This window comes from Aphelocoma coerulescens, chromosome 18 (genome assembly GCF_041296385.1).
Source record: "Aphelocoma coerulescens isolate FSJ_1873_10779 chromosome 18, UR_Acoe_1.0, whole genome shotgun sequence".
Taxonomy (NCBI): Eukaryota; Metazoa; Chordata; class Aves; order Passeriformes; family Corvidae; genus Aphelocoma; species Aphelocoma coerulescens.
Window position 1 is genome coordinate 9,698,052 of NC_091031.1, and position 26,486 is coordinate 9,724,537.

The 26,486-nt window shown below is 46.6% G+C and overlaps 1 protein-coding gene across 1 annotated transcript; it reads left to right on the forward strand.

Annotated features, from left to right (window-relative positions):
- The first annotated feature begins 409 nt into the window (after positions 1–409).
- On the forward strand, positions 410–25,055 carry METRNL (meteorin like, glial cell differentiation regulator). Its single transcript, XM_069032619.1, has 4 exons — positions 410–721; positions 6,374–6,762; positions 23,354–23,413; positions 24,109–25,055. The coding sequence occupies exons 1-4, from the start codon at positions 609–611 to the stop codon at positions 24,423–24,425; spliced, it is 879 nt and encodes a 292-aa protein (XP_068888720.1). The 5' UTR covers positions 410–608; the 3' UTR covers positions 24,426–25,055.
- The last annotated feature ends 1,431 nt before the right edge of the window (positions 25,056–26,486 follow it).

Consider the following 26,486-nt stretch of genomic DNA (forward strand, 5'->3'; position numbering starts at 1 on the left):
AGGGCTGCATCCCGGGGACAGGCTGCGGGTCACTGCGGGCACCCAGGGCTGCTCCTCTGGGATCAGGCTGCGGTCACTGCGGGCCGCCCCCAGCGCAGAGGGTGGGTCTCAGTAACTTTCCCGGCCAAACGAAACCCTTCGGTCCTGCCCGTTATCACCCCTTCCCCACACAGGGGAGCTTGGGGGGGGCCCAGGCAGGGCAGGAGCGGAGCGGGCTCTCATCCCAGGCCAGGGCATCTGCCAAGGGAGCGAGGGGCAGCGGCGGAGCCCGGGACGGGCCGTACCCGCGGGCGGCCGCAGTTCCCGATCCGGCGCCGCGTTTTGCCGGCGCAGCAAGTGCCGGCCTTGCCGGAGGAGGAGCGGCGGGAGGGGGAAGGGGGAGGAGGAGCCGGTACTCGGCCGAGCCGCTCCCGCCCCTCAGCTGGGAGCCCGCCGCCAGCCGGTGCGAGCGGCAGAGCCGAGCGGCGCCGCGCCGAGCCGGGATGCGGGAGCCGGGGATGGGGTAGCTGCGCCGCCCTGCCGCGCTCCCCACCATGTAGGCGAGCCCCGGGCGCTGCGCACATCGCTCCCCGCCGCCTGCACCGCGTTCGCACCGGGCCGGGGGGACCATGCGGAGCGCCCCGGTCGCCGGGCTCCTGCCGCTGCTCCTGGGGCTGCGGCTGCTGCTGGGCGGCGGCGCCGCGGCTCAGTACTCCAGCGACCTGTGCAACTGGAAGGGGAGGTGAGGCGACATCCTGCCCGGCCAGGGGGGAGCGCGGACTGGCACGTCCATCGCCGTCCCGCCGGGGGAAGAAGTTGATGCCGAGCACAAAAGGGAGACGCTCCCGCTGCGGTGCCCGGCCGGGGCTCGGGGAACGGGGCGGCAGGCGGCGGAGAGCCGGGGCCAGGGGCGGATCTGCCTCCCTCCCTCCCGGCGGGCTCGCCGCGAAGAGACGCTGGGCAGCGGCCCCCGGGCAGGGAGGGATGGAGGGACCGGAGCGAGCCGGGCTCCCTTCGGCGGGATTGAGGGGCCGGGGCGGGCTGGGCTCCCCTCGGCGCTGTTCGGGGGGCTGGGAGAGGGAGGGCGGTGCCAAGTCCGCCGCGGAGAAGTTTCTCCCCGCGACCATCTTCGCCGCGGCTCCAGCGCTCGGCGGAGGCGGCGGCCGCGCCCGGGGAAGCAGCGAGGCAGCCCCGCTGGGACCGGCCCGGGATGCGCTGCACCTGCGGAGCGCTCCCGCCGCAGCCAGCGCGTCCCTCCCCGGGGCTCCTGCTGGCTCCCGTCCCCGCTCTTCCCTTCCCTCCCTCTCCGTGCGCGTCCCGCACTCCGCGCTCAGCCGCGCCGCAGCCCCGGGGGTCACTCCCTGCTCCCGGGCACTCGCCCCGCGGAGGTGATGGTGATGGTGATGGTGATGGTGATGAGCTCTGGGAGCAGGGGCTGGCATGGCGGCCGCGCTCCTGATTTATTCTAATTGCACCGGTTGAGAAACCTCTCCAGTTCTCAAGTGTTTATCTCCCAAATTATCTTTCCTTTAATTGGTTGTAATATGTTTAACGCGTGTGGTTGGGTCTGTGACCTTCTCCTCTCTTTATAGGTTTAAAAGAGCAACTCTGCTCAACTAGCAAGTGTTGCTGGGTCAGACTGACTTGAAGAGTAAAATGGTTCAACTCTAATAGACTCTTCAGCTCTGACTTTCTTTAAATAAAAGTTTGGCCGGCCTTTATCAGTGAGGTGTTTTGGAGTAGAGAGGATTCAAAGTGAGGAAACAACTGGATTGACTTTCAGCATCACGAGTTCTTATCTGTTGCTGTCTGAAACATGGTGCTTGTTATTTACTTTTTTTTTTTCTTAATAATTGATGCATAGTTAATAGCAGTGAATCCACTTGAAGACGAGTCTGCTTGATAGGGATCAAACCTCTGGCAAACTCCTAATTGTGTCATTTTTCTTTACCAAAAAACTGCTGAAAATGCTGTATCTGCTTTCATTCCAAAGCATCCCAGCTGTGGTACTTACCTGGACCTTACCACCTGGTACTGCAGCAAGTATTTTAAAAGAGTGGTGACAAACCCCTGCAATTGTGTCCTGTTTGGCTCTTATTTTTGTCCTATTTTCTTAGAGCAAGCAGTGACCACTCACGTCACCTGAGCAGGGTTGGAATAAGCAATGCCTTGAGTATCAACTAAGGGGGTGATGCTTGAGGAGGGGAAGTGAAATCTTGTAACCGAGTTTGGGATGAACCTGGTGATGCCAGCTTGGATTTACTCATCTGTTGTTGTTCTGGTGAGGTGAAGTGGTGACAGCTTCTTGATGAAGCTTTTGGATGGGCAGGGAAGGAAAAGCACAGTTTAGTCTGGGTGGTTTGACTTGTGTGAGAGTTTTGGAGTCCAGGTGGGCTGGAGTCTTGGCAGGGGATAAAGTAACCCCAGCTGACTTAGGCCCTACTGGTGGCAAACAGGTGTTGTCAGAAATGCTGGTGGTGTTAAGGCCATTCAGTATAATCTGATTTGTCCTAAAACCACAGCAGTTAAAAAGGAAAGTAATTTGAGGTACCAGTAAATATAATTAATTAAATATTTCAGTGTGGATACTAAGAACTATATGGGTTAGAAAGAACTTTTTTTTTAATGGGGAATATAATATTTTTGAAGTAATGTGATGATTTTTATATTGACTGTTAGGAAAAGTTATGAACTAGAATGCCAGACATAGTCTTTCTTCCCCACAGTGAAGTCATAGGTTGTGCTGGTGGATTTGAGAGTCGTATCCTCTTCTGTAGTAAACCTCAAGATGTTTTCTCACTTTTATACACATGTGTATATTAAAAACAACGGTCTTAAAACCAAAATGTTCTGGATATGTTTCTTTTCGCTATTAGCTTGTGGAGAAGTGATGAGCTTATACCTCTGAGTAGGATGAAGAGCTTCACTAGGATTCCTATAGATATCCCTGATGCTTCCAGGGAACTCTGATGCAATGCACATCCTGACACCTGCAATTAAAGTACAGGCCATAATAGCATCTTAATAAATAGCTTGTCAGAGAGCTTCCAGGAAAGCTTTGTTCAGGAGAAAGCAGAAACTTCATTATGACATGTCTGGTTATTACTTTTGCTGTAACTTCAGGTTTTTGTGCTGCAATGGCTTCTTGATGCTTTGGGCAAAAGGGATTCGGTGACAGGCTGAGGATATGCTGGCCTGGCACGTTGGACTGCAGTCTGTAGTACAGAGAATTCAGCTCTCATGTGGCTGCTTTTGTCCATCGATCTTGCCCTTGGTATGGTGGATACTCTGAGGAATTCTTAATGTTCTCTAGACTGTCATCTCTTGTTAAAATCTCCTAGTCAGGAGCAAAAGTTCCTTGTGTTCATTGCAGGGTGCAGGGAGGACATGGGTACTTCTAGGGCTCTCCAGCACATTTTTAATAGGGTAAATAAATAACTGAAGTAGATAGTGTGAATATTCCTCTCTTTTTCTTTAAATAGCACCTGTTCCACATTGCAGCATAACAGCTCACTGCAGTGATATTGTAACAGGTTTTTCAGGGCAAACGTAAGGGCATGGCTGAAGCCAGGAAGGGAGACGAGCAAGGAGACAGATGCAGTGATTCAGGATGTCCTCATGGATTGGTATGAGGAAGTAGCTGTAGAAGTAGCTTGTTGTAGAAATAAGTCCCAATAAACAGCACACATTTAAAACAGGTGATGGATGGCTCATCCATCATTGCAACCATGAAACATCTGCCCTATGTCCTTGCCATATAATCAAAAAACCAAAACCAAAGCGAGCTTGGGAGAATAAAGTCTCCCAGGTCTCCATTGCTGTGTGGACATGGTGTGTCTGATGAGTGGCTAGTGAGAGCTAAACTGGGCGTTAAACAGTCTCTCAAGTGTGATGACAAATCATTCTGACTGAAAGCAAAGCGACAGGTTTTACTGGATGATGATGGTTGCTGTTAAATAATGTGAACACGTATTTTGAAATCTGCTTAACTTTTGAGTCATCCTTTATTATAAGGCTTAATGTGTGCAGGTACTTGTGCTTGATGTATCTAATGGCATCACTCTTGCCTGTGGGATATAATTGGCTTTCAGAAGATAATTTCAGAGTCCACCCTGTTTTTGTTTGAACAGTGTGAATGTTTGAACAAAATTAACGTAGCTTTTTTTTTTTTTTTTTTTTTTTTCTTTCTGGCAGGAATTCACTGCCTCAGTGTTGTTGGGATCACTTGCAACAGAAGTTTCACTGCATGAGTTCAGAGTTTTGCCCTTGGTGTCTTCCTTCTGTTTAAGCACTCAGGCTGGAATGTGCCAGTATAAGTCATGCAAAAACCTCTGCAGCTTGTTTGGATGTCTTGAGTAGGGGCAAGTGATGTGTGAGGGTAACTTTCTGCCCCTTTGCTGAGGGATAACCTTTACACTGTTTAATTTCATTTATTTGTGGCTTGCACATAAACAGAGTGCTGTGTTTTCTGTTGAGTGGCATCACGTGTGTGCTGTGGTGAAAACTGATTTTGTGGACCAGATGTGGATTTACAGTCAACTTGAAATATCCCTTTGCAAGTAAAGTTTCCTGAATGTGTTAACTACTACTGAATTTGAGGGCAAGAGACTAAAGGTTAAAAACTTGTCCCTCTTTTCTCCTCATCTGTGTTCTTGATGTGGCTTTCAAGATTCTTCCAAAGCACATGTTTGGAGGCTCTGTTGTTATTAAATATGACTTTTTTCTTTCTGAGCTTCCTCATATAACCTCTATCAAGTGGGTCACACTGACGCTCACAATAATGACTCACGTCAACAGTAAATGCAAACCATATGGTTTGGGTTTTTTTCCCTTTTACACATTGCTTCTAGTTACTTTCTAAGTGCTGACTTGAATTTAAACCCTCTTCAGTACCGGAATATATCTTTGGGATGGGGAACTGTGTATTTGGAGGTTTCTGTTGAGGAACCAGAACTTGATGTCATCACTTGCACTACACTAAAATATGTTTTTGCCACAGATTTCCTGTGTAACCTCAGATAAATCACTTAACCATTTAAAATTATTTTTTCCCTGTCTCGATTCATCTGCCTATAAGTGGGAATGTTGTAAAACTTCCCCATAAGTCCTGCAAAGCAGACCTGTGAGGTGATGGAGAGTCTGTTTTTGGGTAGTCCTCTACAGCCACAGGATAAAAGATGCTGGTGTTTGGGAAGTAGCTGCTCGGAGCATAGGATGAGAAACAAGCTTGGTGCTGAAGTGATTTGCTCATACTTTCTTAATAGGTTTGTGACAGGACAGAGACTGGGACCAGAGGATTCTTCCCTAATGGCCCAAATCCTGCAGCCAATAAATCAGGCTTCCCACAACTTGTGCTTCCAGCTGCTGTGCCTGCACTGTGCAGTGCTGTACTGGGGCTTTGAGTCACTCTGGGTGAAGAGCTGGTGGGGTTGATCCAGCATCAGTGGTAGGCAGCAGGGGTTGTTTGGAGCTGCCTTCAGCTTAGGCTGTGGGCAAACAAGCCATGGGGATTTACTGCTCTTTCTGCTTACACACGGTGGTTTGCTCTCCTCTCATTAGCAGCTGGCCCTGGGACCCTGTGCTGCTCTCCTATCCCATCTCTGTGGTCTCTGTGAAATGGTTGTTGGGGTGTTTGTTTTTGGCCATAGTAAATGGCCACATGTTCTCTTTCTTGCTGAGCACCCACAGCTGTGTGTCTTCTTGTAGCCCATCAGTGAAAGTGATAAACTGAGCTCAAACCTCATATTGGGGAGCAGTGGAGGAACAAGCTCCTACCGAAAAAAGCAGCTTGGTTCAGTGCTTCCCCGGCTATGACTAAGGAGTGAGGTGTCTTCTCTCCTCTCCCTGCCTCCCAGTGTGGAGATTGGGGCTGCCCAGCTGGGCTAGAGGGTATCAGTAGCACATAGAGCATTGCTTTTGCTACAGTTTACAGGGTGAGCTTGGCATCCCTCCCAGTTTCAGATCCATTGGGAATATAGACTTGGAAGGGGAACAAAGTGCTTGGAAAAAGGTGGAGTCTGATCTGTGAGGCTGGAGAACATGCTGGATTGAGCCACCAGGAAGGGAGTTTGAGCGTTCGTGTTTTACTCGGTATGCACAGCTCAGCTGATGGGCAGTAACTGAGCCTGGAGTAATTTCATTGCTTTTGATCATGGGCTTATATCCTATTTAATTTTGAAGCCTATTACTAGTGGTTTGACATTTTCTTTTGGGGGATGATTTAAAATTGTCCCATAATATTAAGGCTGAAGTGTTGCAAGAGACCTGTGCTGCTGAGCTGGATGGGCCAACACCCAGTGATGTCCTGGCCTTCCTGCATTTGTTTGGCTTGAGGCTGGCATTCACATTGTTAGCTCTGTCATTTCTCTAACCTTCTCTTTCTTTCTTCCTCCAGTGGCTTAACCCACGAGTCTCACAGGAAGGATGTTGAACAGGTCTACCTCCGCTGTTCGGAAGGGTCGATAGAGTGGATGTACCCCACGGGAGCACTCATAGTCAACCTGCGACCCAATATTTCACCTGCCTCTTACAAACACTTGACTGTTTGCATAAAGCCCTTCAAAGACTCTGCAGGAGCAAATATTTATTTGGAAAAAACTGGAGAACTGAAACTCTTGGTCCGAGATGGAGACCGCAGCCCCAGCAGAGTGTACTGCTTCGGCTACGACCAGGGGGGGCTGTTTGTGGAGGCCACTCCTCAGCAGGACATTAGCAGGAAGATTACAGGCTTCCAGTACGAACTGATGAGCAAGGGGATAGCAGCTGATTTGCACACAGCTTCTGGTGAGTGCCGGGGTATTGTCATACATCCACGTCCTGTGTTGGATGTGGAACAGATGCTGAGTGAGTGAGTGAGTGAGCGGAAAAGTGGCTGGAGAGGAGTTTGTGGCCGGAGAGGAGTTTCGTGTGCTTTTAAGGGCATGTTTTATAAACAGAGCTATTGCAGAAGAGTTGGTTTGGTTTTTGTTTTGTTGCTGTATTTTGGGAGCTGGTAGCATAGGCTGAACTCTAGTGATTTGTTGAGGGCCACAGTGTGAAGGATTCTCCCCTTGCAGGGGGGGGTGTGCCACAGGAGCTGGCTTTACCCTGCACTGAACTCCAGCGGGAACTGGGCTTCCCAGCCTTGCTGTAACACTTTTCTAACTACTTTTTTACTCAGTTTTTAAGACCTCGCTGCATGTTTTGAATAATAAACATTTGAACAAGGAGGCACTCCTTTTCCTTGGTGTTTTTTTTTTTTTCCTTTTGCAAGTAGTGCTACTTGCTGACCTAATTATTGCTTTTTCTCTTTTTGTTTTTATTTTTTTTTTAATTTAAACAAGGAAAATGGTGTGTTCTTTCCTCATCTTTCCTTACTACATTCTCCTGAGCATTACTGTGTCATGGCAGAGCTCTTCAACACCGTGACAATACTTTAACAGGACAGCGTTGTCTTCTCTCTCAACCATTATGAAAAGCAAGTTTTGTAGTGGGGAGCTTTACTCCAATGAAAAGCTTATAGGAAAGAGGAGTGGACAAACTGGAAGATCTTACAAGCCTGTAAAGTCTGGTACTAAACAGCATTTGGAACAATGGCTCTAGGTGGGACCTAAGTGTGCTGAGCAATTAGTTGAAGAAAAACTGGCATTTGTGGAGGATGACAGGGAGAAAGGGGAATTCCCTTTAGATAGGTGGTATCTGGTTCATGCATTTTACCCATTCAGAATTGCCTCTAGCTTTTATCCCCAAAACCAAGGAGGGGGGATTTCCAGAATAGCCCAAGGGACAGCAGATTTAGGGTAGTTTGTCTCAAATGACCGCGAGGGTTTCAAGGTTTAGGTATTTTAAGTGGGGAACCAGATTTGTGGCAACCAGGTTTCTCTTTTGAAATGTGGGCTGCCTTTGCTCTTTTGGGTGATGGCAGCAGGAAGAGTCCTCAGAGCACACTTGGGATGACTCAGCCCAGGGCAAACCCGATGTTTAGTGAGGCTGTGGAGCCCAAGGGCCTTACGTAGGCTGGCCAGACCCTGCCGTGCTGATGCCACATGCTCTGCCTGAGATGCTCCTTGATAAGCGGTGGTGTGGCTAATTAAACTGCAACTGTGTGTTCCAGGGATATCTTCTCTGGGATAAGTGATTGCAGAACTTGTTCCATCCTCTCCTCTCTCCTGGCTGCTTTCCACATCAGGCTCTGGACTGTGTGTTTGTGTATTTGTGCAGCCCTGACAGTGTTAAATGTTGTCACGCCAGCTCGGATGGGGCTTGATTTTTGTGCAGCTCTGAGCTGGACTCAGCTCAGCTGAGCAGAGCTGGGCTCAGGGCTGATGCAGTAACCCCGGGAACTGACAGGTGGCAGCTTTGCCATTAAAACAAGAAAAATATAAACACAAATATTCCAAATTTTAAGTCACGGCCATCACTTTTGCCATGCTCACAACTGGTAGCTCATTATTGAGTGTTGTGCATTTTAAGCAGACTGCTCTGCTGCATCCAAAAAGTGCTGCTGATGAAGTGGGGTATCTCTGCAGAGCTGCTTTCCCAGTAAGATCATTTGTGCAAAGATGAATACACTGTGCAGAATGTCAGCTATGTAGTAAAATTCCATTGCAGAAGACATAAATACATTGTTTAATCAGTTATTTGGAGAATGTTCCCAGATTCAGTGCTGCTTTCTCTGCCAGGCTGTGAGGATGGAGACACAGGCAGGCTAATGAGAAGTCACTTAAACTTACTGAGAAAAGTCCTGTGCTTTTTTCTTTTCCAAAAAAAGTTGCAATTGCTTTTTCATGTAATGAAATAATATGACATAAACACTGCTTGTCACTGCTGGGTTTAGTCTGCACTTAGATGGGGTTTTTCCTGAGCTTTGCTAGCATTGAGGACTTGCTGCTGACATCCTTTACCATCACAAGCCAGCACAAACTGCTGTGTTTTCAGAACTAAATGCTCTTCTTTACACATAAAATCTTGGAGGCTTTTAAAGCTGATGGGAGTATTTTTTCAGAAACTTTCAGAAGTCAAACTGAGGACTGAATCCAATTACAGCCTTCCTCTTTAATAGGCACTTTAAATCACTTTTTCAGTGACTGCTGTGTTTTCAGCTGTAACAGACACTGGTTGAATTTCAGTGCTGTCTTATGAAACAATGTGGTGGGGAATCTGCTCCATTCTCCAAGTGTCTTGTTTGGCCAGAAGAAGCTTTTTAATAGTTCATCAGCAGAGCCTTCAGGGCAAACAAGGGATCTCTATTGTATTTTAAATTATTTCTCTTGCCTTTTTTTGGATCCCCAAACTCCAGGGAGGGGCTGCACGGGGTGAAAACACGATGAAAATGCCATACACGACTCTTTCCACTACACACTTAGATGAGCTCTATTTTCCTATAAATATCTGTATGTCTGGGGGAACTGCCAAATAGCTGCCTTGTGAGGCTTCCACAGAGCAGTATATTTGAGGCTCTTTGCAGTTTGTGGACTTTCTTTCTTCTGGAGCTGCTTCTAGTTTTTCTGTGAAATCCCAGAAGAAATGCCCTTTACTGAGCTCTTCGTTTGGAGGGGGAGTTTGCAATCCCTGAAATCCCTGGGGATTTCTTCACCGGAGAGGAGGCTCAAGTCAGAGGCAAGTGCTGACCTTAAAGGAGCTGGAAACTGGGTTTAAGGTTCTGCATCTCCCACCAACCTTCCTTCTGTCCCTTGTTTGCAAACGTGGCTGACTGGTTTTGGCTGCTGCACGCTGGAAAAACGAGGCTGCTCGTGTCTCAGCTGCAGCTTGACAGAGTTTAGCAGAGCTGGCAGTAGGTGTGAAGAGGTGACAAAGATGTGAGATGCTGTTGGAGATGGGGTCTGAGATGTGCTGGGCAGAGGAAGCTGCAGTGCTTCTCCTGATGGCTGAAAATCGTAAATATTGCATGATTTTCTTACTACTTCAGAGTGGGGAGATGACTATCATAAAAGACCCAGGTGTGGGGCTCAGTAATCCAGCCCTTTCCTTGTGCAATAACTACTTGCTAACAACTTCTCCCTGCTTTCCCTAAATGCTCTGTTTGTTTCCTGGTGATAATTGTTGTACTCTGCCCTTGAGTTTACTCTCTCTTCCTAACCTGGCATCCCAGTGCTGATTAAAGGGTGTAAGTCATCTGTTTAATGACCTGTTGTGTCCTTAGAGTCCTGACATTGCAGGGTGCATCAACAAATCAACAATGCTTGGCATGGTGCCTGTGGTTTAATTAGAAATCCTCAAGTTTTATTAGTTTACAGCCATTCTTTCCCACTTAATCAGAGTCAAGCAAATAATTCAGTAGAAAACATATGCAGGTTCTGACCTGGCCTTTCCCTTTTTTTTGGAAAGGTTGAATGAGACAAGGCAGTCTTAACAATTTTCTAGATTTTGGGGACTTAACCCTTTTCTTGGCTCTGATTCTGCCTTACCACATTCTCTCAAGATTTTCCTAACTGTAGGAAGAATTTGTACTATACTGATAGATTTTAATTCAGGTGACATCTGGTATGGAAAGTTTTTTACTGTGATAGTAACAAAAAAGTTAAAAAAAACCCAACCAAAACAAAAAAAGTAGTCAAAAAAAAGTGCATTTCTGTGGGGTTGTAGTTTCTTAAGATGGGAAGAGGAGTGAAGGCAAACATGCCACAGTGCTTGACATCATTTAGTGGGAGTAGTCCTTAATAAGGGTCACCTTGGCAATTCAGGCATCTTGATGGGTGTGTTCTCTCTTCATATCCAAAGTGATGGTTGACTGAAAGTGCTTTTGATTTCAGATTAGGTTTTGGGTTGCACCCCTCTATCATTCCCATCCACGCTGATGGTCCATTAACTCCAGCTCATGCTTTGCAGCCTCAGTGTTTGTCCAAATGAAGAGCTGAGGCACTGTGACATTTTGGCCTGAGGCCATTGGAGAATCAGCAGAACTTGTTTAAGTGGTTGAATTCTGTTGATTCTAATCTCTTCTGCTTGTGCTGGAAGAAAATACTCTGAGTATCAGCTATGCTGCCCATGCAGGCAAGTAGATGGAGGTTTTGGCAAAAGTGTTGTTTGGCCACATACTCCCTGTGAGTTTTCTGAAGGTGCTGACCCACACGAGCTGCTGAGCTGTGCCTGGTTTAGGTCTGCCTTGCACCACAGCAGACTGCTTGCATTAAATTTATATGATAACTGTGAAGGTCCCTTGAGTGTAATTTACTTTTTGAATACTTCAGCTTTTGCTCAACTAATCTGAAACAATAATCTGTAGGTTTGACTGAAGGTTTTGGAGAGGAAGGCGAATCCTCCTCCCCATCCCACCAAAGGACCTTTATTTTCCTACCTAAAGTCTGTGTTTCAAGAGTGTTGCATCAAACTCTGGGTCCAGCTTTGTTCAAGCTGTGTAGTTTGCTTTTCCCATTGCATACTCATGGGGATGGCTGTAATTTAGTTGTCAGAGCTATACTGAAAGTCCTTTCATTACCCACCTGCTTTTGTGTAGTAAAGAAGTCAAACTTTAACAAAAATGCCTCTTTATCTTGATGGCATCTACAGACTTAGTGCAGGTTCTATTAACTGTTTTATATGTTTCTTTATTAATGCTGGGTACCTGGCTGAGAATATTAATACATAGGAGGTACAGCACTTGGGTGGGTATCTGAAAAACAAGGCAAAACTGGATAAATCCAGTTAAGTAATTAACAGTATTCAGCTATTTCCTGTATACTGTTAATTCACTGTCCTGAGGAAACAGATTGGAAATTCAGAAAGCTCGTAAGTATTTGGGCTATAGCAGTGTTTCTTTTAAGAAATGGCTTTTTAAAGCAACCTCCTTAACTTTTGATCTTGAATGCAGTGTGTGTTTGGCAGAGGTGGGGCACCAATCTGCCCTATCTCTGCTGGTATCCTCACAGGGCTCTATTGTCATTCCAGTTTGTAGGCTCCTCATCTCATGCTTTCTTCTGGTTTCTCACAAATATCCAATCTTTTTTTTTTTTTTTCTTTCTTTCTTGGAGGCTGGATGTGCTGCTTAGCTTTGTGACCTGAAGCAGCAGATCATAGAATCACAGAGTGGTTTATATTGCAAGAGACCTTTAAAGTCCATCCAGTCCAACCCTCTGCAGCCTGCAGGGACACCTTCTGCTAGACCACATTGCTCAGAGCCCCATCCAAGCTGGCTTGGAACGTTTCCAAGTTTAGGCCATCTACCACTACTCTGGCCGTCCTGTTCCAGTATTTCACCATCCTCACACTGGTGTATTTTTCACTTCTTGTCAGAGTGGAAACTTTCTGGTGTTTTGTGCCAAGGCTGGTGAGCAGGAGGCCGTGCCCGGTGCCCGCTCTCAGCCAGGGTAGCCGTGACTGTGCTCCTCGCTGCCGTGGGCAGAAGAGGTGATGCAAAGAGGCACTTGGAACACTTAAACTGGAAGTCCCCGTGACCTTTATGCTTAGCACAGGCTCTGCCTGAGTAATTGTGGCCATCTGAGATGCTGGCACTGTGCTGTGTGGCAGAGTGGGAGCACGCTGGGTGCTGCACGGGGTCTGTTCCAATACACCCCACCAGATCAGAAAAATGGCTTGCTTTGTGTTTTTCCTCCTCCCTGTCTCCCGTGCAGGTTAAAACTCTCACACCTCTTGGGGCTGAGGAGTTAGAGCTAGGTGGTTTTTAAGGTTCCTTCCAACCCAAACCATCCTGTGACTCTATGATTTGCACAGAACGGGCTGATACTGCATTGCCCCCACTGGGGTTTGCAGGTGGAAATGAAGCCTAAACAGCAAAGCAGAGTTGAGGGATCTGCTCTGTAAGCCTGACACGAGCCTCACACCTTGCTGGATGGCTCACCAGTGCACCTACAGCTTTGATGGTTTGTTTGCCTTTTCTCTGAAAGGTCATAAGCAAGTTTTAAGAGAAAAACACCAGAAAACGACCTTTATTGCAGTTTCTCAAAATACACTTCAATAATCGGCCGTATAAGGGATCCTTCTGCCACTCCTGTTATAGGATACAATATTTCAAATGGGTTTTTTGTCTGTGTGCTCCCCCTCCTTGCAGGAGTCTTTCCACACTAACTTTGTCTTTCCCATAGTAATGGATAATCCCAAACTTGGTACAAAGTAACCATGAAAATATAAACAACATTCCCTAACCCTAATGTGCTAAAAACCCATTTAAAGCTAGTTTTTGAGGGTGTGTCACTGAACTGCGTGTCATGGATCTGCACCTAGCTGGATCAGGCTGGCTGCAGTATTAACACTGCCTGGAGTGGGATTAATTTTGAGAAGCTGGAAACCTGCTCCAATTATTCATGTGCCTGAAGTGGTCAGGTTTGTGGTGAATGATTGACTGGGTGGGAGAGTTTGAGAACAAAGTTTTTTATTTTTTTATTTTTTCCTGTGTGGAATGGTTTCAAAGTGCTGTTCTGATGCTCAGGGAATGCACACGCTCTTACATCATCTTGAACTGATCAAGAATGATGTTTTGGGGACCTGAGTCTGAAAAATGTTGCACTAAGAAGTCTTCACCTAAAAGAAAGCCCCCACCAAAATTGGGTGGATGTCCTAATTCAATCTCTCCTCCCAAGAAGATGGTTTTGCCAGCATCTTCTCTGGCTCTGCTTGCCCTTTGATGCTGTGGTTTTGCAGTGGGCAAAGGAGGTGACAATGGGGCTGCAGTGATAAATACACAGCTGCAGGGGAGAGGGGGAAGCAAATAGCTTATTTTTGCTAGACTGGCCACAAATGCCGTTAGCTTATTTCTCAACTCAGTGGGCAGTCAAAACCAATAAGCAGTCAGGTGTATTGTCCAGGCAGCTGGGGCTCTGCTCTGCGCTGACCTTTGTGTACCACCAAAGATGGGCCCACAAACAGAGCTGCAATCCAGCCCAGTTGCTTGGCAGTCTTTAATAATGCTCTGTGCTTGCTCTGCAAAACTGTTTAGTTTGCTGATTCCTGAGGCTCTAGTTAAAGAAGGGATGAGAGGGCGGGGAAGCTGCATTCCTCTTCCCACTTACTGAGACGTGGGCCAAATCTTTCCTGTGTTGGGAGTCTTGGTTTGCAGGACAGAAAATCTCTTTCACCTTAATCTATGCTAGAAGCCAGAAAATATTCACTGTAATATTGCACAGATACTTGGAAGATATCCTGGACCTAAAGCTGTGATGTTCTGTCTGACCTTGGGAGGTTTAATACTGGGTCAGAAAAGCTGCTGCCCTATGACAGCCTTGATCCAGGTAACCTTTGGTGCTGGTTCAGATTTGTGGAAGGATTTTTTTTTTGGTTTTCTATTGTGTGGGCACCTCCTGACTCCTTTATGGGATGTGAGCATTAACTCCTGCAATGGGCATCACCTCTGGTGTTTGCCCATATCCTTTCTGTATGGAAGCCCTGGGAGAGCTGGAGTGATCAGAGGTGCTGGGATACACACACAGAGCTTGTCTGGCATTCCATTGCCCTGTGTGCCTCCCAGGATCATTCCTGTTTGTACAGGATGCACCTCTGCCCCACCAGAACTGCTGGTAGCTTTACAGCAATTTCTTCTGTTGGCAAGTGGATGTCAGAAATTTGAGAGGAAAAAAATGTTCCTGTGTGAAACCGGTGAATGAACTTTATAGGATCAAGCACTGTGTGCTTTTAAGTAGGAGTAGGTGATACATCTCAAAGCTTTTACTGTTGCAAATGAAAAATCTTAAGTAGCTTTTTTTTTAGGCTAACTGAACAAAGTTGCAGCATAGAGGATCTCTCGTGTAGACGTAGCCCTTCCACAGCCCTTCTCTAGAGTGGGCTGGTCAAATAAACACGGTTTTATAATGAAAACTGGCCTTGTTCCTTCAGAGCTCTCCCACATACCAAAAAGAATTTGATTCCTAGAAACAGGAAGGAGAAGGACCTGTGTGGAGCTGAGTGCATATATGCTTTTTTTTTTTAAAAGTCTCACTTAATCTTTGATCTGTCATTACTCCACTCCCAGGGTTTAACTTTAACCAGCCACTTGGTTCTTAATTCTATTCCTCTGCTCCATAGGAGGCATTAATGGACCGGACCGAAGGGGAGGGAGGGAGGGAGGGAAGGCTTTGTGATCCTGGCAGGTTTCCAGCCTGGTAGTAGGTGCTGGCTCCAGCCTCTCCTGTAGCCCTGGCAGGGGCAGGGAGAAGTGCTTGGCTGCACCATTTCCCCAGGGCATGGAAGTGAAAAACACCTTACTTGTCCATTTTCTGCTATGCAAGCACTGCATGACATCTCAACTGAGTGCTGTGCTAGCTATGGGAGACAGAACCCAACAAGACATCAAAACCTTTCTAACTTCACGTTTTCCTTGAGATCCGACCCGTGTGAGCTTTTACAAGGCTTTGGCACGGCTTTTTCTTCAGAAGAAAGAAGAAATATTTTCAGAGTGAATTTCGGGAGGGGATGAGCCAAGCCATAAATCTTGGCAGGTTTTGAGTCAGGGGAAGCATTTGCTTTGGTCCTGTAAGGCGGGCTGGCAGCGCAGGGGTGCGATGCTGCAGCTGCCTGTGCTGGCACGTTCTTGTGGGCTGACAGCGAGGGACACTGTCCCAGCCCTTCTGCTGCAGGTCAGAGGGGATCAGAGGAGCCCCTCAACCATCCAGAGGCACCTCTGACTTCCAGCAACTCGTTTCTCCTCATGCTTCCCATTCCTAATCCCCCTTGGGCAGTGGTGGTGAGTTTGAGGAAGGAGAAGAGGTATTTTCTGTGAGATAGACAAATAGAGCTGCTTTTTTATGGCTTTATAGTGGTGTCTTGTGCACGTAGAGCAGGAGAAATTCCCAGCAGTTATCTTGTTGCCATCTTTTCCCTCTAATTGCAGTTAGGGAGGGAGAAGGGGAAAGCAAAAAAAAAAAGCAGATGTGTACAGGTGCTGCTTGCACAGGAATGTGTGGTTGCAGAGACACTTCTCGTTTGCTGGGCCCTGCTGCAGCAGAGCAGAGAGAGGAATTAAACTGGACATCTCATCTGCTGAGTGGGGCTTTTTGGACACAATATATTGCAGACTTGACTGTAATGGAGGGTTTTTACAGAGCTGTGATGCAATGGGTAAGTGTAGGAGCTGGGCTGGGGGTTGGCACTGATCCAGTCACCGTTCTGTCTCTGCCCACCCCAGTGCTGGGGTTTGCCACAAAGGAGAAAGAGGAGAGACAGAAAGAAGTGTCTTGAAGCTATGACACTTCTCATCATTTCTCCTGGGTTGGTGCAACTCATGCATGGAGGTAGAGTTTAATAATGTCTAATGCTGCTTAAATAAAAACTGCTCTGTGGGTTTTTCATCCCTTTTGTTTTGTTTTAAATTTTAAACAAATGGCTGTGTTTCTAGCTGACCTTTCAGCTCATTTGTTAGAATGGCTGCTGCATCTTGGAACAGCAAAAAGGCATCAATCCCAAAGGATCCTTACGTGCTCTGTATCTGCTGAGCCAAGTTTCAATTTGAAAGCTGTTGCAAATGGAGCTTGCCTAGTACCAAATCTCTTCCTCACATTGTTTACATAAATAGTTAATCTTTGGTACTTAGGGACTTTAATACCCTCTTGGAAGACAGTTCTGTGAGAAGATAAATTTCTGGTTTATGATCTCTTGTCCTAACGTTTCTTGGAACACAAAGGTCATCACATCTCTAATGGTGAGGTTTTACAATATGCTTTTTTTATTCTTTCTTTGCAGGAAGGAAGTGGTATTAACTCTATTCTCTTGGCACAGTCCATGCCACAGCCTGCGAAAGTCTGCATTTCATTAAACTTATTTGCAGGTTTCAATTGTTCTTGGCCAGTGTCTATATTTTCCAGGTTACTTCTGGAGACTTGTACACGTGTGCAAGTTGAACTGAGTGTTAGAAACGAGCTAAGGCAAGGAATGGGAATTGACACTTCCTTTTCTGAGGGGATAAAGTCACCAGTATCCCCTCTTCATACAGAGAGGTCAGGGAAGGATGTCCATTGCAGCATCAGGATGTTGTTTCAGCTGCTCCATCACCACCTTGTCCTGTACCAAATCTTGGCTGTGTTGTGCCTGTAAGAAGAAGGGAACCTTCGAGTTTTGTTTCTGTGCTCATGATCCTTGTTCCAAGTTGCCTCTTCTGTTCAGCACAAGATTAACTTTCTAGCAAATTGGGGGATGAAGGCTTCTGCCTTCAGAAGAGCGCTAAACTCTCTCACTCATTAAGCTTGTATTCATCAGAGAAGCACAGTCCCTTTGAAAACCTCATTGTGGCCTTCCAGTGCCTAAAGGGAGCTAACAAAAAAAAGAGAGAGTGTCTTTTTGCATGGGCAGATAATGATAAGATAAGGGGTAACAGTTCTAAACTAAAGGAGGATAGATTTAGATTAGATGTTAGGGAGAAATTCTTTACTCTGAGGATAGTGAGGTTACTGCTGAAGCTGTGGCTCCCCCATCCCTGGAGGTGTTTAAGGCCACGTTGGATGGGACTTGGAACAACCTGGGATAGTGGAAGGTGTTCCTGCCCAGGGCAGGGGGTGGGAACGAGATGATCTTTAAGGTCCCATCTATCTCAAGCTGTTCTGTGATTCCGTGGTCCCATTTCTGAGGCTTATTGATCCAGGAGGCTGGGAGCAGGGCAAGTCCAACCCTCCTGTTTGTTCCCTGACTTGGTGTTTTCCTACTGACATGCTGGAAAAAGTGCAGTGCTTGCAGAAAGCCCTGTAATCCTATCCCATCCAAAGACAGGAAAACCTTGTAAAACAAAGGAGTGATGAGAGAGCTCCTCTGTGTGTTGTGACAGGGTGTCAGTAATTTCCAGCCCAGCTGTGGAGAGGCTCTGTGTCTTCTGGCCCTGTTTTCCCTCGCTGTGTGGCTGCAGGTATTATGTTAAATGCAGGTGTGCTGGATGCAGCTCTGCTGGCCTCAGCTCTCAGCCAGCACGTTCCTTTTAAATACGAGATGCACTGACAGTGCAGATGCATTGATGTAGTTTTAGGTGGTGTTTCGGTGTGGGGGTTGTGAGGGTTTTGAGGTTGAATGTTTTTTTGGCTTGCTCAGGAAGAGCTTTCTGAGGTGGTGAGGAAAGTTGAGGTGTATCAAGAAAGCAAAGGACTAGTCACAACCTGGTAAACCAGAGTGGTTATCAAATTCTTGTCTACCTCCAGTGCAAAGTAACAGATCTTTTTGTTTGGGATATGAGCTGTGGGAGGTTTGCATCATGGACAAAATACCCCTTCAGAGAGGAAGCACAGGTGTACTTAAGAAGAAATAATTACAAGGATTTATTTCACTTTATAATTAGTTAAAGCAGGATCAGGGCAAGATTTAATTTTTTTTCTTGCTCTTATGATGTTTGCCCCTAAACTCTTGTCTCCCAGCTAAATCACTGATCCTGTAAGCAATTGAGACATAATAATTTTTGCTTAGGACACAGAAAAATAATGGAGAAATGCACCATCATTGGAGAAACCACATCTCTATTTTTAGAATCTGCTCTCGGAAGTCTGTACCCTGTGTTTCCAGGAAGGAGACTCATCCCATGATGCCCTTTCCAGTACGGGTGCTGCCAGCAAGAGCTGCCAATTACAGAGCTGCCAGCAAGAATTTGAAAGGTGTGGGTGGGTTTCTTTGTGCCCTAGGAACAAATGCTGATGTCAGGCTGAGGGAGGTGGGTCTGTGGCCCCACACGGGTGTGGCTGGAGGTGCTGCAGTACAGGCTGGCTGGGCTTAAATCAACCTGGGCTGCAGCAAAACCCACCTGAATGTCTTGAAGGGAAAAGACTACTTGTTTTAATCAAAAGATTTAAACCTAAAACTAGCAGAAAATAACACTTCAACCCTGCCTGGACCTCCTTGGTAGCTTTGGGTGCTTAAAAGGTCTGATTGCTCATCAGAGGGTTGTTCAGAAGTACTGAGGTGTGGGTGATGCGTGCCACGGAAGTGCAGATAAGGAGCTGTGTGTTTTCCTCCCTCACCATCCACACCTTCACCACACCGCACGCGTGCGCCCGCTTCTTCATGAAACCAAAGGGTATTCCTCGGTGAAGTGGTTTTCTGCAATTACTTTGTGTTAAACATTTTCACTTCTGCTTAAAATGTGTCTCTTCCTGTGCATGCTGCCGGCACAGGGGTGGATGTTCAGCACAGCCTATCTGGGGACATAGGATGGAGGTCTTTTGGGCTCACTAAGGGGAGAGTTGGGATGGTGTGGAGAGCCCTGCAGCACGGCTCATGGGGTGTTCTCGATAGCTGTGAGGTTGTGGAGTGTGCTGAGAAAAATCGGGACAGGCAGAGGAAACTTCTTGCTTGTGGGTTGGAAGCTGGTTTTGGGGTAAGGTCAGGTCAGTCAGACCCATGGGTGGCTGTTGAAACACAAATGTTTCAAAAGAAGACCAGGCCCCTTCATGTGGTTTCTGTGACGCCTGCAGCCAGAGCCAGCACGTCTCGGTTGCGTGTGTCCTGCAGGGAGCTGTCATCCTCAGCGACGGCCCCACATAACCCCCACCTCCTCTCTTCCAAGGAAAGAAGGGGGTTACGTGCACACAAACCAAAGGAGGAACGACTGGAGCTGTGTGTGTGAGCTGAGAGAGGACAGGGACCCCACCCAGCGCTCCTGAGGCAGAGCCCTAAACTGCAGCACTAAAGGGGCACTCACATCCATCCACAATATTGGGGAAAATCCTGTCCAGACAGCCCAGCTCCCTGGTGCTGGCAGAGCTGGGGACCACCACCTGAGGCTCGTGGCATCTCCTCAGGGCACATCCCTCTCTCTTACCTCGCATTTCTGCCTCCCTGTGGAGAGGTCCAGGAGAGGACCAGCAACGTGTCTGACAAAGCTGTTGGCCAACAAGTGCGGTCTATTGTTAGCATCGCCTCGTCCTCCTCAGTAGCACCAGGTTCAGAGGGCAAATCGCTCAAAGCAGCTGGGACATGACTGCTGGCTCGTGAGGAATGATGTAATTACATCTCCCTCTGCGGGGAGGTGAATAGAGAGGCCTTTGGAGGCACTGGGCTGGGGGGGTTGGAGGGAGAGGGCTGCCTCAGGTTACTTCAGGTCAGGATACTGTCAAAATCCATCAAAGGCACTCCCAGGAGAGTCGGCAGCCGACGTGCACAATGCAGGCTTTATGCCACCGGTGGTGGAGTTGAGTTATAGGCATCTGGGCTTTAGAGGACTTCAATAAAGTGTTGCTTTTCTATCTTTTTTTTTTTTTCCACCTTTCCCCTGCTGCTGTATGAATTAAGGCTCTTTGGCTCATGGAGTTTAAAAGAATTAGAGCAGCTGACGTTGATATTGTTATTGCAAGTTCACAGGCTGGCTTTTGGATGCAAGAACCTGGGCAGCCCTTGAGACATCCCCAGGGAGTCAGGATCTGGCAAACACAGCTGCCTTGTTTAGTAACCAGGCCCAGTTCCCCAGAAAATGAACATCTTCACCTGCTGTGCACGAGTGAAGTGCTTTTCTTGGTTGGTTTTTTATTTTTTTTTTTAGTTATAAGGATGCTTCCTGTTCTAGCCTGAGGTGTGTGTGCTATTTTGACCTATGGATGGAGCAGAGCACCTGCTGCCCAGTCCAAAGGGAATGAGTGCTGAGCTTCAGCTAAAGTCACGAACTTCTGTGTTAAACACGCAGATTCCTTCATGGCTGTGATTCAAAAGAAAGCGTAGGCATTGCCACCTCCTAAGGATTTCGTTTCTTTTATGAGCCTTTATAGGAATGAGGCTTTGGTTGTAGCCAGTGGATGTTATTTGCTTTTTAATGGTCCATTTACCTCAGCAGTAATCCTTCACAACTTGCTTCCCATCTGTGCTTCCATACCTTGTTTTTTGCCACTTGCAAGATCTATTTGATACTCTGTGAATGCAGATGTGGGAGTTGTCCCACAGAAGAGGATTTTTGGTCTTCCTCTGTCTGGAGCTGAAGAGATGGGTGGTGGAAAATGGCTGTTAGAGCAGCTCACATGCCACCACACTGCTATGAGTCAGCTGGACCTGAAGCAGGTTTTAAGTAATGATCTAGTGTGAGCAATGCTGAGCATTTTAAATTTCCTTTTGCATTTAAAAAGGCTGCAGGATTTTGCCTAGGGTCCACAATTAAAATGATTTGGTTCTGTGTACGCATGGAGATTCGTTCATTTGATTTACTACTGTGTCAGTCTATTTAAGTGGAACGAACCACTTTTAAAGCATTTTGTTTTTCATCTTTAATGCTGTTGCTTGTGTTGCACTCCTCTGGAGAGCAGAAATGCTGTAGTCATTTTGGTGTTTTCAATTTTCTGATGCGGTTGGATGGACTACAGAGATGTCTGGCCTAAACCAAGACTTAAAAAGGCTGAGATGCCTTTTTATTATGAGGTCTTAGCAGAATGAAATATCTGAAATCCAGCTGTGGGTTTAGAGGATGTCCATCAGCTGTACTTTGTTTTGGAGCTTGTGTCCATGTGAGAATGCCATGGGATTTGTGCAGATTTGCAAGTTCCCTCTATTTGGTTGATCTAAGTCAGGTCCTCATTTGACCAGAGGGAGGCTGGAGAAGAGGGACTTCTTCCCTGCATGGATTTAATAGGTGCCATGAATGAAACAACTCCCCAGTAGGATGTTCAGGGACTATAAGACTTGCTCAGGGAAGTGGTGGAATCACCATTCCTGGAAGCGTTTGTATGGATATGGCACTTGGGGACAGGGGTTAGTGGTGGGCATGGTGGTGCTGGGTTAATGATTGGACTCCATGATCTCAGAGGTCTTTTCCAACCTGAATGATTCTGGGATTCTATTACAATTTTCTTTGTCAGGTGAAGCTTCTGCGTTTGCTCTAGCCATAGATCAAAATCTCTTGAGTCTAAAGCTTGAAGTATCTTTAGCCTGAATTTATTCTAGTACTGCAGTTATGTCCAGGCTTCATCTGGTTCTGCATTTCTCATTATATTAAACATTTTCCAAACTTTTCCAAAAAAGAGAGCTGAAATAGCATGTGGGGAAAGAAGGGCAGGGAAAGCTGGCTTGTTTCTGAAAGCCCTGGAGGCATTCAAACTAAACAGAAATGTGATTGATCCAGATGCTATTTTTCCTATTCCTTGACTCTTCTTTTGGAGCTTTTTAAGCTCCTTGAATGATTCCTTCAAATATCCCTGCCCAGAAATGTGCATTTTACATTTCCTTTAATCCTATTAAACAGCGTGTTACACTGTGTATGAATCATCTGACTGGAGCAAATCTGGTGGATTTGGTTCAATAATCCTTCTTTCTGGATCACTGCCTTTCTGGGTCCTTGGAAAAAACAAGAGATTTGCCGTGTCTTGTGGCAGAGAGTGGCTTGTGCTGTCTGTCAGGAGGGCTGAGGGGGCATCGGAGGCACCAGCTGTGTGTTGTGGAGTCAAGCTTAAATCTGCTTTCAAGTGCAATGGATAAACTTTGGGAAGCAGGTGGGGGGAGAGGAAGGCCGTGACTATTTGGGAATCTGGTAACTAAGTGTTTTCAGATGTTGAGGTTCAAAAGCTGAATTTTTTGGGGGTGGGGAGAAGCGTGGTAGCTTCAGTTTGCAGTTTGGTGGTGGACTGTGTGATGGAATCTCATCTTCCAGTCGTCTCCAGCAGGAGCCCTGCTTTGCTGGAGTCTGTGCCTGATCCAGGGTTTCCCTTTTTCTGAATGATGTGTTGAGATGACAGCAGGTGACAGACAAGGTTCTGATCCCTGTGCCACTGTGGACAGACTCACTGAGCATCGCCAGGCAGGGCAGATCCTGATCATAAGCAAATTCCTGAACTCAACAGGGTGTTATAGAAACATCTGTATTGCAACTACAGCACCTTCTCCTCAGAAATATCTGGCTGAGTACAAAGAGGAGCCACATTCTTGCATTGATTAGATTAGTGCAGATATCCAAGTGTTTCCAGCAGTACAGGAAATGGTCTTTGTGCTGCTTGAGCTCAAACAGATATGGGCTCGAGTTTCCTCTTTGCCTCAACGCCCTCCAACACATGCATTGGGGCTTTTTCCTCCCCTCTTTGCCTCCCCCACTCTGTAACCTCCTGGATCTTTGATGTGGTGATGACTAAATGGCCCGACAACACTTGATAGAAACTGTAAGAGAGAAGCTTATCAGAGTATAGAAGACACATGATCTGAAAGCTTTTGAGTGAATTTACAGCAGAGCACCTTGCAAATGCACCCAGTACCAAAACAGGTTTTGCATAAGTGCAGTGAGTGTGTGCAGTGTTTGCTAGACAATGTATCCCAGCAGGATTGGTAAAGTGAGCCACATTCCTGCTTGGGTACAAAAATCTCAGCGAGGCTCTGGGGTTAACTATACTTCTTGTAGTGGAAGAGATGCCAGGCAGATCTTTGGACTGATTGTGCCCATGTTGTGTGTGTTTGTCAGTCACATTTTTGTTCAGTTTAAATGGTTTATTTATTTAAATTTCTTTATTTAAAACTGCTGTCTAGTCCTTTGCTAATTCTGACTCTTCCTGCCCAGCTCCCTGCCGACCCTGCAGTGACACTGAGGTCCTCCTGGCTGTCTGCACTAGTGATTTCGGTGAGTTGTTGTCTCCCCTATCCCTTCTCCTCCCAGTACCAGTGTGGCACCCATGAGCACCAACAGACACCTCCTTACCCTTGGCAACCTCCACCAGCAGTAAATGTGGTCTAAGGGTGCTGGGTACATGGAGAGTTCTGAGGACCTCAGAACTGTCTGCCCAGCTGGCACCAGCCCAGGGTGGGCAGAGTGACACAGCAACCACGGCAGGAGGTCAAGGATTTGGGTGCATCTAGGAGAGGCCATTACTTGTTGCCCTACAGTGTTGGTTGACTTGATAAAAGACCGAAAGTTTCAATAATTGTCCATGCTTCCCTTTTAAAAGGGAAATTAGCATTAGCTGTATCCGTAATGGCTGAAGAACAGAAAGTAGGCTGTCAGGGAGCATTTGGCATATATCTTCTTGTTAGAATTCTTCTTCATGATTAATGCTGTTTTACTGATGTAATTATTTTTCTGTTTAAATTTAATATGTGTCTGCTCTTTGCTGGACAGATTACAAATATAAACTATAAAAAAAATGCAAATATATACTGGTGGTTACCAGATAATCTTAACTCCCAAAATAACAAAGAACCAAAACTTGGGCTGCTGTAGTGAAGTCAGTTCCCCTGGCTGCACAGGCCTGAGTTTGGACCAGGGTCTTCTGAAGCACTTTTGAGTAATTCATCCTTAAAACCTTTTTCTGTTTCCAGTGATCAGAGGCTCCATTCAAAACGTAACGAACGAGGCAGAAGAGCAAGAATCCGTAATTCACGTCCATGTCAACAAACTGTACAGGCAGAAGAGCAAAGTCTTCCAGCTGACAGGGGAGAGTGGGAACTGGAGAGGACAAATAAAGACCTTGCTCGAGTGTGGGGTGAAGCCAGGAGATGGAGACTTCCTTTTCACGGGACGTATGCACTTTGGGGAGGCCAGGTTAGGCTGTGCCCCTCGTTTTAAAGACTTCCAAAGGATGTACAAAGAAGCAAAAGACAAAGGGCTAAACCCATGTGAGATTGGCCCAGATTGAAACCCCCTGTTTGGCTGAAGATCTCTTTTAGCGTTTGGCCAGGAATATTTCCTGGCTGCAGTGGAAACTCTGAACAAACCTGGTAACTGAGGCTGGGCAGACCTGGAGGCTGAGACCCCACAGCCTGCAGTGCTCACAGGCTAATGGAAGCAACAGAGGTACGAGCTCAGAGGGCTGCCAAGCAAGAAAGGCTGGATTTTTAACCAATCTTGTCCTTATGAATTAAGTTATTATATTTTTTTAGTGACTTCCTTAGGAAAACAAACAAAGAAAACTCCCATGTCTTAATAAAAAAAAAACCCAAATGAAAGCCAAGATGCCTTTGTATCTTTTTAATACTAATTTTTAAAAATGTCTTAAGCTGATGTAGCATTTGGTATGGCGTATTCTGTATAAATGGCCAAGAATGTGATAGAGCACGGTAAAACATCTTAACATTGATGCTTTGTAAAAAGCTTGGTGTACAATTCAAAGTTGTTTCTTATGACAGAAATTTATGGAGCCAAACTCTTGTGTGTGTGTGTGTTGTTTTATTTTTTATTTGAAAGAATGTACAATTGCCGCCTGCAATTTTTTGTCCGGGCTGGCAAATTCTTTCCATTCCAGAGAAATAAAGGTCCCTGGATTTGACACATGCTGCTTAAAATCTTTATTTTTTTCCTTCTTCATAAGGCTGATGTCAGCTAGTCCAGATGTGCTCAAAGATCAGTTCTGGGCTGCTCCCTTATTTTGTGGCTTCTCTGAGCAGAACCAGAGTTCCTGTGAGGCACTGGGAACCACAGTGTTTTTCAAAGGGGAAGCAAGAGCTATTTTTGGAGATTTTTAGACATGTGTCCAGGCAAGGCTTTAAGTGTTCTTCTCTCTGATGCCAGCAGCGTTGTTTTGGGACTGGCTCCAAGGGCAGGTTCTGCCTTCGTGTTTAGCTTGAAGCTTTTAAGTGTGCTGTAGCTTGGCATGAGGTGGATGTTCATGCCTGTGAGTCCTAGGGGACACGACCAGGCCACCTTGTGAAAAATAAACACTTTAATCAGGGTGTGCTCGTTCTGCAGGCAGTGTCCTGGGAGGTACAGCAGCTCTCCCCTCTGTTCTGCTGTTCCCCACAGCCTGCAGTGCATCACTAATGGTGCCTTCACAAGGATTTTAACCTCTTGCCCATGTTCATTCTTCAGCACTCTCCACTGCTTCAACTTTGATTTTGGGCCATCAGGTTCTTTAAATAAAAAGTTTCTACTCAGTGTCTCTTTCTCCCTCATCCCTCACTTTTCCTTCAAGTAACCTGGTTCTGAGGCTTGGGGAGGGCAGTTCAGGGGATGGTCTTGGGTGGGTGCAGGAAGTTCTGAGATGGATGGTAAGATGTCCTATGACACTTATCAGGGGTAAAAGCCCCAGGGTTGTACCCAAATACTGGCCTGAAGTGAAACCAAAATCCTTCTGCAAGTGTTTCTGTGAACTCCTCTCAGCAGGATTCATTCTGTGGGCCAGTGGGAGAAGAAGAGTTTATTTTAGCTGTGTTAAGGTGATCCTAAGAGGCTCCAGAACACTGTGACTACTTCTGCAAACACCTCTAAACCCCATTTAGCACCCACCTATTTGCTGCTTTAACCCCAGGTGCTTTCCAGCCTCCTGTAATGCAAAGCCCCAAACCCAGCATCCCGTTCTGTGCAGCCCAAGGTTTCCTCCAGCCTACTTGGAATTTTAAGAGAAATGGGCCAGGACCAGTAGAGAGGTAAAAGGGTTCACTCCAACCCCTCTCTGTGGCCTTGCTTCCACTTTGGGGACCTCAACCCAGCCTTTTTCAGGCTTTTAAAAAAGGGATTTAGCACTGAGGTAACTCCCAAGCACAGCTGAGTGGGCGTTTCAGAAGCCCTGTACCTCACCTCTCCTCTCCTGTTGTGTTTCATGAGCTTTTCCCAGCACAGAGTGACTGCTGGCAGGATGAGAAGAGAAGAACAATATGTTCCTGGAATTGTCTCCAACCTGCCCACTCTCGTCTTCCTCTGCAAGGCTGTGGGAGCAAGGGGAAGAAGCTGAATTAAGTGTTCAGCCAGTATTTTATGAGGA

Excerpts from the sequence above, each read along its gene's own strand:
- METRNL (XM_069032619.1), top strand. The coding sequence starts at position 609 with ATGCGGAGCGCCCCGGTCGCCGGGCTCCTGCCGCTGCTCCTGGGGCTG. Across the intron at positions 6,763-23,353 it reads TGATTTGCACACAGCTTCTG|CTCCCTGCCGACCCTGCAGT; the intron begins GTGAGTGCCGGG and ends CTTCCTGCCCAG. Across the intron at positions 23,414-24,108 it reads TGTCTGCACTAGTGATTTCG|TGATCAGAGGCTCCATTCAA; the intron begins GTGAGTTGTTGT and ends TTCTGTTTCCAG.